Genomic DNA, 21,302 nt, shown 5'->3' with positions numbered 1-21,302 from the left:
ATTATTATTATTATTATTATTAATATTATTATTATTATTATTATTATTATTAACAACGTAGTTAGGACTTGAGCTAGAAGAATTGCCTACAAAAAAAGATAAAGGCTCTGTTTCACGGAAGCTTTGCTTTACTTTAGTAACTTCACAAAAGAAATAAAAATTCTTAATTGTGCTTTTTATACTAATTTGAAACCATTGAATTCAATAAAACTATTTTTAACCATATCTGTCCACGGGATCAGAAGAAAAATGAACTCAAACTTGAAATATATATATATATATATATATATATATATATATATATATATATATATATATATATATATATATAGTATCTATAAGCCTTCTCAAATCACGTAGGCTGATCAATAAAAACTGATCATTAGTGTTTATGAGGTGAATACAATAGCAAGGCATAGAAACGAAACACGTCTGTGCAGTGGGAGAAGTGACGAATAGATTGAGCAAGTTTGTAGGCCATGACGTCAGGAATGTGACCTTGGTAGCCATTCAAGCACACATGGAAGTGACGCGCGAAGAACAGTATACAATGCATTGAAATTCTGTTTCATCATTGCGACTCTGAGTCCAAGTAGCGGAGTTCTGAGTGGCAGTCTTCTTCATCATCAATACCCAAGAAAGCGAGAGTGGTTACTTCTGCTGACAAAGTTATGGTCATCTCATTTTTCGATATTCGAGGCATGGTGTACCAACATGTCGTCCCACCACATACAGCTGTCATAGGAGTGTATTATAAGAGTGGATTGAAAATCCTCCAAGGTCACATTCATCGGAAACGACCACATTCGAAAGAAACAGGATGGATGCTACACCATGCTACAGCCAGTCCCCATATTGCCAATGTTGTTATTGACGATCTTTCAAAGTTCAACGTTCCGTGTGTACCCCACCCTCCATATAGCCTTGATTTAGCCCCTTGTGATTTATTTCTTTTCCAACTTTCCAGCAACTAAATTAACAATTAAAATTACACTGCGCTTCGATCGCCTCTACTCCCCTCTCCCTTCCCCAAATACTAATTGAAAGAGGCTGGAAGAACCTTTTGAGTCGTATTTGGACGAGAGTGGAGTGAGAAGACAAATTCTGTTCTTTCCAGGATCGAACTCCGGCTCCAGTTGGTATTTAGTAATAACAGGGTTCCCATTTGCCTGAAAAAGTCAGGGAACTTCATAAAAAGCTGAAAAAACTTGGTGGAGTCAGATAATAATTTTAAGTGTAGATTTTTACTTCTCATAACTCGTTGTTTTAAATCTTTATTTTGTCTTGCCCAACTATTTGGTACAGGATATTTTATAAAATAAATTTGTTCGTTTTACAGAACTTCTCTACCTACACGCATACACACACTATACATATATGTGCATAGTAAATAAGGAAACCCCCAAGGGGTAGGGGGTAGGGATATAGTTGCTTTTTTGTATTATATATAGACCTGGAAATTTATAAATCATGACCTGGAAAACCTAGAAAAGTCAAGGTAGTCGAGCTCGCCAAAGAAGTGGGGACCTTGAATAAGTACATACGAATGAAGTTAGCATTCTTGAAATACGATTCTAGAAAGAAAGAATGATGTATACTCTGAAAAATTATGCCTATTTTTCTTTTGTAGATACTTGTGACAAATGCAGATGGTCAGAAAGTATTGAAACGGATTGTACAAAGGCCAAGTGGTGGTGGAACTAATGTGCAAATGGCCGTGCAGAAGACAGGAACTAGTCAGCAACCTGTAGTTACTCCTGTTGCAAATAAACAGGTAAATATTTCATTCTGTTGTAGATCAAATGAAAGTTACGATTTTCTGTTCAAGAAAACAAAGAAAATCAACTCCAGCTCCTGTAGACAAAGTTTAGTGGGGTGGTATGTGGTGAGCATATTTTCTTCTGTAGCTCTTATTTCTGTCTTTCGATGTTGAAGTTCGTAGTTTCTTGGTTCAACTAGAACTCAATTGAAACTTGATGTTTATTTTAGTCTTCGCCCTGAATTTAGGGAAACTAATTTAAAATTAAATACAATAATTGATGCATTTCTAATCAGAATATTAAGATAAGTGAGACATTTACGGTGTTGGTTGAGTTTCCTGTACGGTTTCGACCATTTATTTTGTGCCGTTGTTCACGAGGTTAAACTACTCACATAAAGATCGAATCACTTTATAAAAACGCTTTGCACTTTTTACAAGAGTTCTAAAATTGAAAAAGAGCCCTTAAAACTGAAATAACGCATGGTTGTTTATGTAGAAAAGGTTTTACGGCGATTTCTCCGTAAGACAACTGAAGATGTAACAATGTTTCCGTATATGTAAGACTAATGTATGGATCATATAACTGTAATGTGAGAGTCACTTTTAGGCGCTGTAATTCAGCGGCCATATGCAGCGTATTTAACATTAAATGTTAAAGAATTTGAGTTCTAGTATACAGGGCAGGCCCTAGGCAATTTGCCGCCCCGTTCAATGGCATCATTTGCCCCCTTCCCCCCAGAAAGAACGAATCTTAAAAGCTATGATTTTAATTATGCTACCCCATCATGAACAACGAAGGGGAAAGAAAGGACACTCGCACTCAGAAAGACCTAAATGCTACAAATTCAATCTCATTGTATCTTTTTTCTTTAAATAATCTTTTTTCTTTAAATAATATGTTAGTGAAAGATTTTTAGCAAACACGACTGCAGAGGAAAGACGGTAATCCGTTTTTATAGAATTCAATATCTAGCTTCAATCTTAATATATCAGTTTGCATTTTCAGAGCAACTAGCTCTTTTATCTTTATTTCTTCCGTCTATATCTGTTAAATTTTTTTAAAAAAGAAAAAAAGTATTGTTTCCATCTTCGGTGATAAGGAAATTGTTTGTGACAAAGACAAGACTAGTTTTCCTATTAAAACTATGATAACTAATTAAATGGAACAGGTGTTCGCTACTGTTCGAGAATTGAGTTCTTGTATTTGACAACAACGAAGCAATTCATGCTGGGATTTGTTTGCCTATTTACTTTAGCACTGTCCATGTGACCTTAAACTAATGCGACCTAAACATCATTTATGAATGTAGTATTCAAATAGAAGGTCCTCTTAGTAAATTTAACTACCATCATCATGAAGTCTGTTTCAAACAAGAAATATTTATTTTAAATAATATAGTTATGATAGATTTTGCCGCTCCGTACAAATCCACATATTGCACATATGGTAGAGCCGGCTCTGTTAGTATATTACAATAGTTGCATGTATACTCAATAATTATAATTTAAGTTTTGCTCAAATGTTAAGTGCATAAGTTATATGAAGAAAAGAAGCAACAGCGGCACAGAAGAAGAAGAAGAAGAAGAAGAAGAAGCTGTTGTTTCTTATTTTCAGTCAAGGTTGTTTTACCTATTTACTTCACCCTTTCGTAAGGACAGATTTGGTGAATAGTTAATAATGGAAAACTTGTCCTTATTACGACTGCAAGTTATTTTGAAATCGAGCACACAGACCACATTATAAAAATGATCGTGATACTTAATCGGAATATGCTATAGGAAAAAAAAAAGTATAATTCTTCAAATCTAAAAATAGGTTTCTAACTATCATACGGGCTATTGGGGATACATAACTTGTACTTGGCTTCTTTACATTTTTAAAGAGAAAAAATACTTGACCAGAATTAAGTGATAAATGAGTTTCGTAGCTGTGCTAAGACACTAATTGGTAATCACTCAATGTGTAATTCATTGAGTTGAAACTTTCAATATACCTCAAATGACTTACCTTCACTTAGTAATGTTCCTCATCAATTTGATTGTTGAGTGATTAAGACTGACATTCCAATTAAGAAGAACCCATCGGAAAGGAAATCCTAAAACATCAAGTTCTGTATTAGATTATTAGTAAATAAGTCAGTAATATTAGGGCTACATACATACTTTATTGTATAGGAAAATAATAAGTGGAATCTAAAACTATCGGGAAAGGTAGGCGACCGTAAATATCGATAAAATCTACGCAATATTCGTAGTTAATACTGTTGAGACAATAGAGGGGAAAAAAATGAAGATCGTGTAATAAAATGGAAGCCATTGTATGTCCCTGAGAATGAATATGAGAGTGTTTCAGTCCAAATATTGGGGAAAGGATTGATAAGGAAATTTACTAGGTGAATGAGCTGTTTGAACATTCCAGCAAGTACCGAGGTAACTTTAAGCTGTTAACATGAAAGTTAGGTACAACTTTCTTAAAGGTTATGATACTAGAGTTTTGTCAGGAAAATCCGTGTATGTATATTTTTAACATTATTTATTTTCTAAAGCTGTATAGCTATTTTTAAGCAGTTATTCATTTCTGGATTCCTCAATAGTCAAATGGTTACGATGTTTGCGTGTGATGGAAGTCATTTTATTTATTTTTTTTTTTTTTTAATTACGCAACATCGATGTGAACATGAAACTAATTGAAACCAACAAACAAACAAACAAAAGAAAATAAATATACTGTTGAAATAATAGAAAAATCCGATTTTTGGGGCAAGGTCTCCAACCGCTATCTTCCGCTTGCCGAAAAGATGCTGCACCAATTGAATTAATATACTGACAGAACCATCTTTCTTTGTTTTGGTTGCTTTATTCTGAAAGTTTCAACTAATCAGCCATTTTTAATAAAATTATTTGTAGATTGTCATCCCGGAAGCGGGTGATATGGGTTCGACTGCCCTACAATCCAACGACTAAATTTTACTGTGTTACTCTAACATTGTCCTATACGTACTAGTATAAGTTGCAAATAAAATAAATAGTTGATAGAAAAACTTGTACTGTTATTGCTTTTAACATTATAGGGACCAGTTCGGAGAATAGTACAAACACAGAATGCAACCGCTCCTATGAATCGACAAGTTGTGGAAGTATCCCAGACTTCAAATGTTGCTAAAGGACGCACTGTGACTGTTGGACCTTCAAATACGGTGAAACCAGCTAATCAGAATCAGCAAAGAATAGTGACTCAGGGAACGCAGTTCATTAAAATGCCGGACGGAACGGTGAAAAAAGTGATTGTGAGACCACGTCAACAAGTAAGTGTTCTGTTATGTAACTCTAGCTTTATTTTATTTATTACACACTTTTATGCTTACCACTTTCATAAGTTGTCAGATGCGAAGCATTTGCCATGCTCGTTTATGATATTTTTGTTATGGTTATAGTTAGCGTCTTATTGATTTACAGTGAATTCTTTTGTCCTTTTAGCCCTTATCCACAAAGTATCACAAATCAGAATTGTTCATTTTACATAGTTACCGGATTTATCCGATTGTAAAGTGACTTTAAAAGAAAGAAAGAAATAAAAAAAATCCCTCTTGGTTCAAGAAATGCTCTTTGGCTAAGAATCGGTATCGTTAACGCGGCCGGTAAAATAGGTGACTCCCTTTATCGATGTACTAGGAAAAAGTTCCGAAAACGTGTACCGAAACTACCACAAGTAAGTTTTTGCCATCATCACTCGTCGTAGCAAATTGGTGGGCTTTCTTCTGTTTGTGGCGGATTTTAATAATTAATTTTTGCCAAGAAAGAAATGCTAGTTATATGTTACTCAGGTTTAAATGTAGCAGGATGTAGCAGATTACAGTACTTTAAGCATTACTTTAAGCATTACAGTACTTTAACAGCAAAAAGGAAAATAAATAAATAAAAATTATTTAAAAATTCTTTACATAATATCATATTCTCGTAGCAGAATTCGCTAAATATTTATGGAAGCTAAATATTTATGGAACCACAGGAATGAATTGTTGCACACGGGTTAACAGTAGCGAAATTTATTAGCCAAGGAACAGGTTGCGTACTTATCATACCAAGCTTTGAACAACGACGTTCTTAACCAAGTTTGGTCCCTAAGAGACCTCTTGGAGCTTTTTTAATTTTCCCTTACGTTCGGCAGTTACGTTTTGTAAAGCATACATCTTTTCACCTCTATGATTGTGACAGTGTAGGTTCACATTTTCGTGTGGATATACACAGTCCGACAATTATAAGACTAATTTTATTGCGGAGAAAAGAAAGATGTTGGAAAGAAATGAATGTATGCTAATAAAAGACATAACCTTTGTCTGCAAACTGGTAACATTGAATTGCTGCATGCTAAGTATGGCGGGAACTATGACGTCATATTCAATCAAGAGCGGGAGACTGTTGTCGCGGTAACGCCATGAAGCAGCTAGCAAACATTAAATTCCGTTTCAAGCTGTGCAACCGAGACCTGGAAATGGTGTTACAATTGTACAGAAATACTTGTTTGTCTCGTGTACAGATATTCAGATGGCATGAGCGACGTAAGAGTGATGTAAAATCCACTGAAGATTAAGCAAGACCGGGTCATCCAATTTCAGTGCATGCGGAAACATCGCATCACAAAAGTGAGACAATGTCTTACAGAAGATTGTTGCGTGACTGTAAGACTGTTAGCAGAAGAGTTTGGTGTAATCCAGGAAACAATTTGTGTGGCATCTTGGTTTGTGCTCCATTCGTTGTCTGACCAACAAAAAGATGACCATGTTCACTATGCAAGGGACATCCTTGAAACTCCTCAAAGGAATAGAAATTTTGTAATTTCCATTGTAGCAGATTACCAAATATTGTATTTTCAGTATGAAACAACAGCAAAACGGCAAAATGCTGAATGGAAATCACCATCATCTCCAAAAGGAAAAATAAATAAATAAATAAATTTGTTTGCAAAAGTCGAAAGTGAAGACAGTGCTGTTTTGTTTTTACGCCAGTAAAGGGTTATTCACCATGATTTTCTCTTAGAGAGATAGACCATCAATGCAAATTATTATGCGAGTGTTTTAGAACATTATGGAAAGGGATTCAACGTGTGCGACACGAGACGGTTGGTTCCTGTTTCATTACAATGCACCTGTTTACCGGGCAATAGCCGTATAAATGTTTTTGACTTGAAAGCATTCGCCCGATCTATCCCCTTGTGATTATTTTCTGTTTCCCAAACTGAAGTTACTGTTAAAAGGACGAATCTTTGACGATGTTCAAAACATCCAAAGGACTGTGACATCAACTCTTCGGGACATACTGCAAACCGATATGCAGAGGTCGTTCCAGTCGCTCCTTGTATCGATTCAGAAGAAATGTGCCTTGAAAAAGGGGTACAATTCAATTGTCTTGTTTTTATTTCATTCAATAAAATCAGTGTCATTATATAATTGTCGGACTGTATATTAATTTCTTACCATAAAAATAATGAAAATATTCCTTATTAAATACCACAAATGATGGTGAACAGAAAAACAGTTTTGTGCTATACCAAACATTGGTAAAACACAGAACTGAAGTTCAAGATTTAAAATACCTTATTACCAAAACCATAGAATTGACGGATAGAACATAACATTCCATGTTTTTATTTATTTATTTATTTATTTATTTATTTATTCATTCATTGACCACCTTTATTTGCAATATTTCTATCTACTACGACCAATAAACATAGCTTACGCGCCTTTGCCGTGGGAGACCTGGATTCGATTCCCGGCGGGAGCTCATGTGATTCGGGTTCTACGTTAAGCTGTAGATACACGTCTCATATACAGTAGCTTCGCTGCTTAACGGGACACTAAACTTAGATTTAATCTAAGCGTACAAAATTATAAGTATATATAATCCTCATTAAACTGATAGACTTGCGGAAGTCTGTAGCAAATAATAGCCAAAAATAAAGACAGACAGTCGTATTGAGCTAGGAGGGATATATTATTGACCACATATGGAAGCAATATTGCGAACAAAATGTATTAAATGGTACATGGGGTCGCTGATTCGATCCCAGCTCACTATGCACAATTTGCATAGGCTATCTCGGGATTCATCCGTTTCTTCCCACTTTCTTCTTTCCACCATTTCATTCATTTAGCATCAACACCTTCTCCCTTACCTAGAAGCATAATCGTAGAACATCATTCCACATTTCAATCATTATCATCATCACCGTGTCCCTTACCGTTTAATAATCGTAGAACACTAAACTTTAAAAAAAAAGTGAAACTTTATGAAGATGAAGTTCAGTGTATCTGTAGTAACCTCAATAAATGTGTATGTACTATACGTATTTAAATTTTGTGGCCGATAGGTGAAGAAAAGAGTATTTTAATGGGAATATGAATCTTCATTTTGGTTAGGAGGACTGTACCATTAATTTTCTTGTAAAAGATATCACACATCTAAGATACACAAGATACCGTAACATGAAAATATAGGCAGATCCTTACATTATAATAAAACTTTATATTATAATGATGTGAAGTACGAAAAGACTAGTTTGTCATCAAAGATGATACCTAGACCGTTATCGTAAATTTGTTACACTTTCTGGACCTCTGGACCAGTGGTGATTTTTTTAGGATTTAGTTGCCGTATGATACACTACGAAGATAGATTGTGGAAGTCGGCCTAGAAGAAAAATTCTTTTGTTGAAGGTTTCTTTTCTGAAAATTTGCGAAATCAGCTTATCATCATTTGATGAAAAACTGTCTGATAGATCACTCATAAGTAGCAGAAAGTGTAACGATCCCGAAACATTCTAGCGGGACTCCAGAAAGCATCAATGGTAGAATTTAAAATGGTAATATGCTAAGTGCTATCAAATAAGTAAGATTAAACAGCTTAAGGAAATTGCCATATAATAATAAATGTAAAGGTCTAGTCCACTTGCGCAATAGAAGATGGAATTAACCGATTCAAAAGCTTTGGGACCAAAAGGAATATGTCAAGTTTGAAATGTTCTGAGTACATGTAACTGTGGAATATTTAATGGCTAGGTAGGGTAGTAGGTACCAAAGCAAGTATTATCCAGTAGAAATCCATACTACATATAATTCACATAATAGGGAACATAAACACTAGCAAACAAGAAAATAATAAATAAATAAATAAAAATAAATAAAACTTAATAAACAGTTCAGACCTAGAATGATAAGCTCTGACATTACCGTCTCCGAGTTTGGAACGTGGTTTGAAAATAAAATGAACTCTTTTAAGTTTTACTTACGTTCTACGGTTATGCTGGTTAGGCTAAAGGGGACGGTGATGATGAGAAATGAGGGCAATGGTGGAATGAATAAGTGGGAGGAAACGGAGAATCCGGAGAAAACCAACGCGCACAGTGTTTGTCCACCACAAAGTCCACTTGACGCAGGCTGGGATCGAACCAGGGACCCCGCGCAGAATGTGGTTTGATTTACGTTCTGTGTGCATTAGTGACCCAAATCGCTTCTGAGTTTGTCATTATTTTACAAGTAATTTTACTTATCAGATATTTATTATAGAAAAAGTAGTACTTAAAAAAAAAAAGACGAAGTTTGAGGGTCTCTGTGGGATGTTACATTGATGGATTAAAGATTAAACAATAATTACCGCACATATATTTCCTACACTGAGGTCTCTGAGGGATCCTATTTTCGATGCTAAGGGTTAAATCATTTATAATTATAGTAAACATAATTTCGTACGCTGTTTTATTATTAATTTGTATTTGGCTTCGATGCTTCTATTTAGTTTTGATGTTGAATCTAGCAATAGTTATGGCTGATATATTTCAGTTGGTAATTATTTTGAGTTTCTATATTGCCAACACTGTATGTATGTGAATGCTGTCTGCCTGTTGTCAAAAATTACAGAATACATATCCAGCTTATCAAGTTAAAGTATGCATATTTATGCACTTCTATGTACTAAAATAGTTATTTACCTGGAATGCAAAGTTTATTTATTATCTGCTGTAATATTTTATTGCTTTACTTTTCTAGGAACATCTTCAGGTACGATTTTTTAGTATATCAATGTTTGCGATCCAAAATAGAGGTATACTTCCCCGTAAATTAAGAAAAAATCTGAAGACTATAAAAAATAAGTAGAATGAAACTTTTCTTAACAATCACAACAATGTTTTTGTCCCAGCAAAAATGTGTGTTATTACAGAACAGAACTCTTCCTTTTACGTACACACTTATATATGGACACGTAGGTCTCTCCTCCCCTCCCCAAATCATTTTAGTAACATTTTCATAACAGTTAAAAATTATTATCAGTATTGGCACAGAAAGGCTCACACCAGAACCCTATATTCCAGAGCCTAACCGAACAGAAATAAAAATTGCTGTAAAGAAATTAAAAGAAATTCAAATCTCCTGGTGTAGACAAAATTCCGGCTGAGTTATTTTAGTTGGAGGGGAAAATTTGTGGAACAAGATACACAAACTCATTCTCCTTGTCTGGAACAAGGAGGAATTGCCACAAGAGTGGAAAAAAATCAATCCTTGTTCCAATTTACAAGAAAGGCGACAAAACTGGTTGTATTAATTATGGAGGCAATTCTCTTCTGTCAACATCCTATAAAATCCTGTCAAACATTCTGTTAGCAAGATTGTCCCCAGCAAGAATTATTGCACATTATCAGTGCATGTTTACGAGAAATCGATCTATTCATCAGATATTTACCATTCAACAAATATTTGAAAAGAAATGGGAATATAGTACCCTGGTACCTCGATAATTTTTGATTTTAAGAAAGCCTACGACTCGGTTAGGAGGGATACATTGTTTAACATTCTTACAGAATTTGGAATACCGAAAAAGCTAATTAGATTAATTAAGATGTATTTAAATGAATCTCAATATAAAGTCTTAGTAGGGAAATACTTGTCCACAAGCTTCCACGTTGAGAATGGCCTGAAAAAGAGATGCGTTGTTACCATTATTATTCAATTTTCTACTAGAATACGCTGTTAGAAAAATGAAAGATAGCAACCAGGGTCTAGAGTTGAATGGTCTCCACCTGGTTATGGCGTATACTAATGGTGTAAATCTGATAGGGGTAATAGGAGAATATTAGAAAGAAATGCAGAGGTTCTATTAAACGCTTGTAGGGACATAAGTTTAGAAGTAAACGCAGAGAAAACTAAATACACAAAAATTCGCCGGGATAGTAATACTGCAAATTATAAATGCGTCAAAATATAAAATAATACTTTCGAGTAAGTGGATACTTTCAGATATCTAGAATCAATCGTAACAGACCAAAACTATATCGACGAAGAAATTAATTATCGACTGGAAACAGAATATTCGTATTATTATTCGGTTCAAAATCTTTTATCTTCGCGAATTTTGTCGAAGAATTAAGCTTAAAATGTATAGAACGATAATCATGCCTGCTGTGCTGTTGGCTGCAAAACATGGTCGTTTACTTTGAGGGAAGAACGCAGACTGAAAGTATTCGATAATAAAATCCTGAGGCGAATATTCGGACCCAAAAGGTACGGGAATAAGGGATGGCGGATACATTATAATGAAGAACTGCATAATTTATACCGTTTACTGAACATTGTTAGGGTCATCAAGTCTAGGAGGGTTAGGTGGGCAAGTTATGTAGCCAAAATGAATGCATGTAGGAACGCTTTCAAAATTTTAAAGGGAAATTCAGTCGAGATATGACCATTAGGAAGACCTAGGCTAGATGAGAGGTCAGTATTAAGATGGATCTCTCAGAAAATGGATACAAAGTAGGAACTGGATCTAGTTTGGTTAAGGACAGAAGTCAGTGGAAAGCTTTTGTGAATGCGGCATTGAACCTGCGAATTCCATTAGCCATAAATAGTTACTTAGTTATTAGGACAAAAAATATTTTCTGCAATGTGAGAATAAATATCTGATTCTACACAATAGAGAAAACAGCAAATTTTGAACAGAAGTTAGTGTTCACAAGATGTACACTGCAAATAACTATTACAAACTTTTCGGTCAAGAAATTCATAAATCGCGAACGGTTACTAAGTTCTGTCTACATAGTCACTATGTAATAATAATATTTCGTGTCCTTATTGTGTTTACTATTCGCAAAGTCATATGTGAATTAAGAGATCTTAACAAGGGATGATATATGCTTGAAGAAAACAACTACACGTGAAGTATTGTAGTACACGCTCCTATAAACTCATTCTCCAGTAATTCCAGTATTGAATAGTATTAGCCTATATTTACCCATTTATAGCCAGTGTACTGGCTGTGTACTGCGTATAATTATCGCATAAACTGTGAGAAATCTATATTTGTGTAACTTCCTTGTAACGGATACCTCTTACTTACGGACATAACCCATTTGTGCCTGTTTCCCTGTAATCAGAATAAGATATTCTGAGAAAGATACCTGAAGATATTCTCAGAAAAATAAGAGAAAGAAATGTTGCAGCAGATAAATAAACTATACATTTCAAGTGGATCACCATTGTATTTTATTCATATTTAGCTTGCTTAGTAATTCTAAAGATTTTTTTTTAAAAAAAGCTAGTATTATTTAGAAGAGAGTGGTGTGATATCATAGCTTATTTGATATCTTATCGTCCGTCATTTATTTGTTACGAAGAATGTAACGTACGAATTATTATTGTTTTTAAATATTCCCTCTACACACAGAGGTCTGCGGAAAGTAGCTGGATGAAAAAAAAAAAAAAAAAAAGAAACAGACAATAACTCCAGTTGATTATTCCTTATTAAAATATGTTACATAATCTGCTGTGGATTCAAATGAGACACATTTTTGAATTGCTGTATTTGTTTACTTGCACATGAAAAGTCTCAGTTTTTGTACTGATGACACAATAGACATTCTATAATCATATGAAATCAGTTAAAGACAGAAAGAACGTCCTGATTAACAGCCACTCTGACTTTTGGACTCACATTTTTCATCAGCTGTTCGAATGGTTTGCATTGAATTGACATTATTTTTCGGGCTAGTTTTTCCAGACGTGTTTATATATATATATATATATATATATATATATATATATATATATATATATATATATATATATATATATATATATATTGCGTCTTTGCGCAAAAACCGCCCTCTCTCCCGGTCCAGCAGCTGCTGCGTCCCTATTGCATAGTGAGAAGAAGCTAAATCAGGCTAAAAGATGTAATCACCATTTGGATAGTTTTCTTTGATAAATGGGATAACTCTATTTCGAATACCTTCATTTTGATATATGTTTCATGGTATATATATCATTTTGATATATTATATCGTTAATTACACCCATTGATTGCTTATGAAAACATGGCCGAGAAATATGACCTTTTCTGCTTATTGCCATTCAGATGAGTAGTTTTTGTGGAAATTTAGTTTTGAACTTAAATTTTACGGATTCACGGACAGGAATGTGAGCAGATTCAAAGTACGACATGTCTCCACTAAAATCATACCCATTCATATCAATGTATTTCATCATCCATTATTATGTTCCTATCATCATTAGAGGTACGAAACTCGTCCCTGGCAATTTTGTTCAGAATGACTTTTTATTTCTTCTTTTGTTTCTCACCTGCATATGGAGCATCTTTTTTTGTCTTCCTTTTGATCCCCAGTTCCAATATCCACTTCCTCATAACATCACGACTCACTTTTAATGCACGTGCAGCACTTGAAATCGTACATTCGTCGCTCGCATCCATCAGTGACACAATCTTCTCTTTGATTTTTTTTCGTCATAATCATTTTTTCTTTGTTAGCCACTTTTTTAAATTGAAATCCCACCTTTGATCCTTTTTAATGTTCTGTACACTGTTACACGACTCAGTCCTTCTTTTGGAAAGTGCTTCACGACATCAGCGTCAGAGATTCCTGCATTCTTCAGCACGAAATCTCGAACACGAGTCCGATAGACTTCCGCTTTCGATGGCTGCATGTTTCCCGTTGACTGTCTCCTCAGTTGATACTGCCTGTAATCGCATAACAGAGGGCATAATATATGAAACAGTGCGAACAGCAGTGTGCTCAGATGTGTGTGTCATGAGTAATATGCGTTCAAAATAGTGTCTCATTTGAATCCACAGCAGATTATTACTTGTATTGATGACGTTAATTATTTAGTTTCTCATATAAAAATAAGCTATATTTATGTTTCATCCTGATTATAGAAGATAATCGTAAAAATTAGAACTTGAATCATCCAGTTTTGGTTGAAAATGTTCATAAACTTTGGTTTTTAATTAACAGTCTAGACACGAGTGTATATAAATTTCTATATATTACAAAGAAATCCTTTATATTGTAAGATACGAAATCGGGAAGTGTACAGAATTATTTGTATTTAATTATTTGAGCTATATACGTACATTTCTAAGTATATAATGTTCAACAGTAACATATAATACATATAATGGTAGTTTATTTTGTGAGAGTTCCAGGAAAATCGCGAATTTTCTACAAGCTTGAGAATTAACGATTCTCACTTCTGGAATTTATTTTTCATTGTGTAATGTTTATCAATATCAACATATGTTGTGTTATCAATATATGTTGAGTGTTATAACAATTTCTTCTGTAGTTTAATGATCTTAAGTAATTTGAAAACTCTGTACTTAGCATGCATTGAAGACTTGCTTCTGGAAAGAAATGTGATAACTGTTAGTTTTTGTAGATGCTAAGGCTATTCGTAACTAATGTCCGTAGGTACAGCAATCTGTGCGAAAAGTTGTAGCGACAGGAGTAAAAAGCAACGCTGGATATCAAGTATCATCCGGAGGGCAGAACATCGTCTCAACCGTTATACCTAAGTCAAATACCGTTGTAATTGAAAATCTTGCGGCCAGCACCTCCGAATCCCAGCTACGAAAGATGTGCCAAGGAGTTGGCCAAATTGAAGTGAGTCTATCTGTCAGTGTTTCTGTGCCTTGGAAGTGAATGTGAGAGGGAGTATGCAGCATGTATGATTCTTCTAATCTAATGCATGATTCACACTTGCCTAATGCAGATGCTTGAAGTGCGCTACATCATTTGCTTGCAATTCTCAAAATGCTTTTTTCTGCGTTTAAATATTCATTGATCTCTCTTTTATACGCTTTTATGCTTTCATATAGTAGACTTATTGTGTTCATGCTTTCATTATGTTTGTAACTTAGTTGAAATGTCAGTCCATGGTTTGTATAAGTGGGCAAAATATTTGTTTTTGTTGCAACTATCAGGTACGCGAGAAACGTTTATGAAGATACGTTTGGTCTTTTTATAGTTACATGAGAATGACACCACACACATATACGTACACAAATCAAGGATGAAATTATGTACAGTTTTATCTAAATTCCCACTGCACGTACATCTCAATACACCTGTGAGTTTGATTTTGGTTTTACATTTAGTAATTCACGATGAACTGGCAACAGTACATCTTTCTAACAGATTAATGCAGACATGAATGCCTAAATATAAAAAGTTCGTTACATATTAGTGCCAATTATTAAAAAAAAAAAAATAAAAAAAAAAAAAAAAAAAAACAGTATTCAGATAAAATGTAGATGAGTGGCTTCTTTTGTACTAACCTATTAACTGTCGAGTTTTTAAATCCAGCACAAAATCAAAAGTAGAGAACACTTGAAAGGTATTTTTATTCATTTATTTATTTTAAATATCGAAAATGTTGTTTCCGTTTATTGAAATTACCTCACAAGAGGTTAAAAGTAAAAATCACATTTTCCTCATACTTGTTGTGCTGAAGTTATTCATAGTCGTTCGTGAAGAATTTTGTTAGGAATGCAAAAAGTTTATTATCAGAATAGAATTGTAATTCTCTTTGATCTTTTTTTACAGAGTCTGCAAATGATTCCGAAGCAGCGTCGAGCTGTTATCAAATTTAACAATGTCAACTCCGCAGCGACATTTTATCAGCGTTACCAGCGAAAGATAGTCGATTTATCTCTTATATCTGTAAAATTTGCTACTCAGTGAGAGAGCAAATGCTGGGAAATAGACAGAAAAAGTATACAAATATGTAAGTCCTTCAAAAATTTGAAGGTCGTAATCATTTAAATGTATTGTAACATGCCAGAAGTTGGGAGCCCTGGCATGACATCATTGGTCATCTTATTCCTTTAAAGCTGTTATTATTGAAAGAATGAGATCCAGAACATTCACCACCAGTTTGCAAACGACAGTTCAACCCAGTATTATCGATTCAAAAGAAAATGTTATTAACATTTTGATAATTAAAGGGTATTAACGCTGAAGGAAGATGAAGAGTAGATATGTATGAAATATCTTATTTAGGACTGTTCTACAAGAATATTTGAATTTGGAAGTAAAGAAATAAACAGGAATATGATCACAGTCATTGAAATTGTTAGAGCGCATAACTTGATATTCTAAGAAAAATAATTTTCTTTGTGTCACATAGTGATAAATCGAAGTATCATTGGTACGTGAAGAGTTTAGAGCACGCCATCCACCGTTTTGAATGTAGTTACAACAATCGACTTTATGCAGTAATGCTCTCACGTTTGACAAACTACTTTGTGATTAAATCATGTTTGAGCGCTCAATAATACAAGTACAAACCAGCAGATAAGTACATAATGTGATCACAACATGGATTAATTTTTAGTATGGAGATCGTGTTCAAGGTCGAGAGCTCGTAACAAGTTCAAGCTCTATAAGCAATTGTTGAAGTTGTATTTCGAATATAAAATGGTAAATTTTCCGTACTGGTACATGCCATCCCATGCTTTTATGAGAAGTGGTGTAGAAATTTTGAGAAGACAGCATCAAAACTATAATAGGAAGGTTTTGTTTTGGGATAGGGGTTTGATTTTTTTTAAGCGGAGTCAGTAAGCTCTCATTAGCATTGTTAGTATTCTGTTTCGTGTTTGTATGACTGCGGTATTAATAGATTATTTTACTCTGACGAGGGTAGAAATTCCAGAACTCCATAAGTTTATTATATTATTTTCAATCTAGTACAGATAGATTCTCCTGATAGGATTAATTATAAATATAAAATGAACGTAAGGACAGTTCTAGTACATCACAATTTAGAATAAAGGTGTTGTCAGTTATACTGTTGATAGGGGCGTTAACTCGGTATTCTGCGGTAAATTGAAAATGGTAAACACTAAAATGTGTAATATGTTATATTCGCATTACGCAAATCAATTTCCATGTACAAGAATTTACGGATGCACATTTTATTTTCTTTAAATACGTGACGATCAAACAATGTAATATCAAATTGCGCTATTACATTGTTATGAAGCGTTTTTTTTTTTTTTTTTTTTTTTTCAGTTAATTTCAATTTTTGTATATACTCTCACTATCTGACATGGACTATGTTCCTCTGACTATGGCCTACAAGGAAAACTATATATGATGCACCAGATGTAAAGAATATTCTGAGTTTTTAGCTGAATATTGTTTTCTTAAGTTGATGTTAGGAAGAGAGGGAAATGCAAAACAAGCGTAATGTTAAGACGTCAGAGGAACAGCAGAGAGAGATTGCAAGAACAGTTGTACCATTTAGATTGTTTAACATTCGACCAGAAGACAGTTTTTTTTTTTTTTTTTTTTCGTCCTTCGTTCCTGGATGATTTGAACTTTAAATTAATTTCTAGAACATTTATTTATTCTAGCACTTGGTACTCGCTTATCGTCATAAAGAGGATATCTCATCTTGTTAATCCATTTAGATTCTTTCTTTTTAAATTTTTAATCACTTAATCATGATAGCTAGGAAGGGAGAACGTTCTTAGTTTTAAATTAAGTATATTAGAAAAGAGCATGAATCCTGAGGGAGAAAGTATAATGTTAAATGATTTTCTGCTCTTCTTAATTATGAAATGTAAAAATTACAATATTCAAGTTAGTTCCCTATTAAAGTACGATTGGACGCGAAGAGAAATATAGATATGTATGACTAATATCAGAGATTGAAACGCGCGCTTCATGAAAGAAAGTGAGATAAAGTAAAGTAAACATCGTATCTGAAACGAAGTCACACTACGCAAAGATAATGTTTACAAATGTTGAGTCATAGCTATAAATTCCGTAGTTTTTATGAATACTGTTAATATTTCGAAATCTGTGTTGATTCCTACTTCTGGGCTCAAAGTGGAGATTAGAAACAGCAGTTTCTTGTGTGAAAACCGTAAATGTGCCTCTTCAGCATGTTTTATTCTCGCACATCAAAGAAGTAAGTTGGCATCTGATTCTTTTCATAGCAGAAATTTCCATCCGTCTTACCTCCTTAAAATCTTAATCCTTTCCTTTCTTTACCTTAGAGAAAGGAACCAATCACAGTTGTCGTAACATAGCAGCATTAATAAAAATTATACGATTGACAAGCTAATAACATTCCGTAAGTTTAAATATTAGGCTTGAGTAAATTTTTCATATAACTTAGCACTTAAGCAATATTTGCGTCAGTCCATAACAAAGGTCCTTTTTTACTTTGTTTTATTCATTTACTTGTTTATTTTATTATCAATTTGGTAGAACACGAAGTCTGTCTAAACATGAAAAGGAAAAATTTTGATCATCCGCTATTTGTACAATCCGCGGCAAAAAACCTGCAACATGAGAATGTAAGTTTATTGTGATACTACGCCTAACAGCACAGGGAATCAACATAACGTCTAAGTGGCACGAATCACGCCAGGATAAACCTCGGCGTCCTCCCGTGAACACTTATTTTGGAGCAAAAGACTTCGTTATTTCACAATAAACTTACATGATTATGTTGCAGGTTTTTTGCCGCTGATTGTACATTTTTGAATTGTATATCTTGAAAGTTCAAACTCCTATGTTGTCATTTTGTTTTTTGAAAAATCGAAAAGTTTTATTTCCTTGGTATAGCCATGCAGTTAGAAGACTAAAATTACCAGAAATCGTTGATTTCGTTATGAAATCAAAGTGAATCTCAAGTACTTTCCTGAGTGTAAAAGTATACGACATAGATGCCTGGAATTTTTAAAGTGATGTAGTGGTCCGAATCTCACGAAACTCAACAGGAGTTCAAAGTATTCGTCCGCTGTCTTCTCACACAGCAGTACATTTGTCCATCTTAAGAGACCAGGTTCTGAATCAGTACTTCCAGTGCTTTGTATACATACATAAAATTTCTCCACTGAAAGCTTGTAGCGTCTTCTCGTCACCATCAAAGTTGATCCTGTGTAGTTTTTCCCTAAGTCTTGAAAACAGAAATTCGTCGCCTAGTGCCAAATCTCGCGAATAGGGGAAGATGTGGAATAGAGAAATAAGGTGGCCGCACTTTGTTTTGAGCGAAGAAGGGAAATATCTGAGCAGCGTGTTTAAGCTGACATTGCTGTAATGAAACAAGGTTCCACGAAGGCCTTTAGTCGTCGTTTGCTCAAATACTCAAAAACTTCGGTAAGGCAGAGCGTGTGTGCTGACCTGCAGTCACTGTTTTTTGTTTTGTTTCAACAGGAATCATATTCACAAGACAACATCTTGAGTAAAGCAGCAGCTATCTTGGTTCCCACACTCTGTGGACGTCGAAAATCTGCGATTTAATTCTTGCATTGATATTAATTGACGTTTCCTTTCTTGATTAAACTGGCATACGTATTAGAACAAACAATGGAATTAATGTAAGTCGAAATAACATAAAGGTGAAAAAGTACTTGCGTAAGAAAACAGAAGCACTATTAAACATTTGTGAAAAGATAAAATAGCACTAACAATCGTTTGAGGATGTTTGAGGATATTCATTATCAACTTAGAGAATAAAGGGAAATAAATGTGGTGTCGGTCATGTTTATAAATATGGCATTTTTCCCCTTCAACTTAGATGAGAATAACATGATAGCCTCGAAAGCTGGATAACGTTATCCTATCTTTTCATACTGTTTTGTCTGCAAGTGTCGTGTAAGTACGTTAGCGTTGGAAATGTGCATACAAGATTATGTTCAATATTACCGACAATCCGATCTTCATTTTCTTTTGTTTCTGATAACTTAGATCTTCAAGCAGCAGCAACGTTTTCAAGAGTCACTCCTGGTTTACTTGTGGATTCAGACCTTGTCCACAGTGGGAATTCTTAGTTATTTTTGAAAGTCAAGAATTCGCAAATGCTTCTAGCAGGAACAACCAATGGCATCTAAGCCCGCTTTGAAATTATGTTATCGTACGAAACTGATCTCTAATCAACTCCATGTGGTGACTGTGTAACTGACACGTATTTCTTGCAAACACGAGTTTGTCAGAGCATGGATAAACTTGTTCCAACAGGAACATACTTTTAAATGTGAAGTCACGAGTTGCAAAGGGAAATTTGTATTATTTATTATATTTCAATATTTACTCTAGAATCTTCAATGTGATGATCACCGAGATACTTGTGACTATCAATTTGTATGCACAGTAAGTAATACGTAAATAGTCGAAGTAAGCATTTACTGTAACTTTTATCATTGGAATTTCTGTTACGTTCATTTCAGCATAAAAGAAAGGAGTAAAATCTGATTTGTTACAGAAATTTTGAACGATGCATCTTATATTAGAGTTTATTATTTAGATGAAGAGTCCTAAAATGTATTTATATTGTTGCACTGTATAATAAACATTGCACTATATGCTTTTTTTCAATATTAAAACTTTTTTTTTTTTTTTTTTTTTTTTTGTTTGTTTGGTTGGTTGGTTACGCATTTTGTGTCGCTCAGAATTAATTGATCGATTTTCTTCCTTTCTTTTACTGACTGCTTACTAGAGCTTGAACTTCGTGATAGTTTGTAATAAAAGTGATTGACGTTTAGATAAAATTGATTATGGAGTTGCGTTTTTGTATGGTGCTTTTTTTTGAGAGGTCGCAAGGTCGCATTATTTCAAACTGCTAACTACGAACAGTGGTTTGCATATCTGCTGGTTTGTAAGTCGTAACCTTGGGATGAAAGGTGCAATATACTTTCAAGAATCACATGAACTGATGAAATAGTTAAATAGACTGAGACAGAGAAATAATTAAGGAAGAGATTATTAATATTATTATATGACAGATGTTAAAAAAATATTATATTGTGCTTAATAATGAATGTGGTTTCAGTAACTGGAAATGATAATAAAACCAGAGTAAGAATATCCGCATATGTTTTAATGCAAAATTGAAGATGATTCCTTTGAAGAGCAGTTGTATCAGCTATTTTCTGTTTATAGAATCTTAGTCATATGCGTTTTCTTGTGAATTTTTTTTCCAAAAAACAATAACCGTCAAAGACTACTCTTAAGATATTTCTTTTTTAGTCTGGTTACTAATTGATCATTTGATTAGTATTATTTCTAGTAATCTTTCTTGCATCTAATGCTAAACGCTAGTGTGGATTGCGGCAGGTTTGTATACTGCCATTTTTTTTCTTTGAGAGTTCCTAGAGGTATAACAGTTGAGGTACTGATTCGAAAATGTTTACAATTAATTGTGATATTAACTGGATTTTAAAATATTTATATATTTCTTTATAT

The 21,302-nt window shown here is 34.0% G+C and overlaps 1 protein-coding gene across 3 annotated transcripts in view; it reads left to right on the top strand.

Moving 5' to 3' along the window:
* Nucleotides 1-20,924, top strand: part of LOC145668932 (uncharacterized) — a 97,311-nt gene extending 76,387 nt beyond the window's left edge. For 2 of the 3 annotated variants that reach the window (XM_081737212.1, XM_081737211.1), the window contains 4 exons: nt 1,631-1,774; nt 4,834-5,067; nt 14,517-14,708; nt 15,651-20,924. In XM_081737212.1, the coding sequence (XP_081593338.1) occupies nt 1,631-1,774; nt 4,834-5,067; nt 14,517-14,708; nt 15,651-15,788 (708 nt within the window). In that variant the 3' untranslated portion in view covers nt 15,789-20,924. The remainder of the gene's footprint in view (nt 1-1,630; nt 1,775-4,833; nt 5,068-14,516; nt 14,709-15,650) is intronic. The other variant, XM_081737213.1, reaches the window with a different exon arrangement.
* The last annotated feature ends 378 nt before the right edge of the window (nt 20,925-21,302 follow it).

The sequence above is a fragment of the Thermobia domestica genome, chromosome 13, assembly GCF_964235325.1.
Source record: "Thermobia domestica chromosome 13, izTheDome1.hap1.1, whole genome shotgun sequence".
NCBI lineage: Eukaryota > Metazoa > Arthropoda > Insecta > Zygentoma > Lepismatidae > Thermobia > Thermobia domestica.
This window is presented reverse-complemented; position numbering and strand designations above follow the sequence as displayed.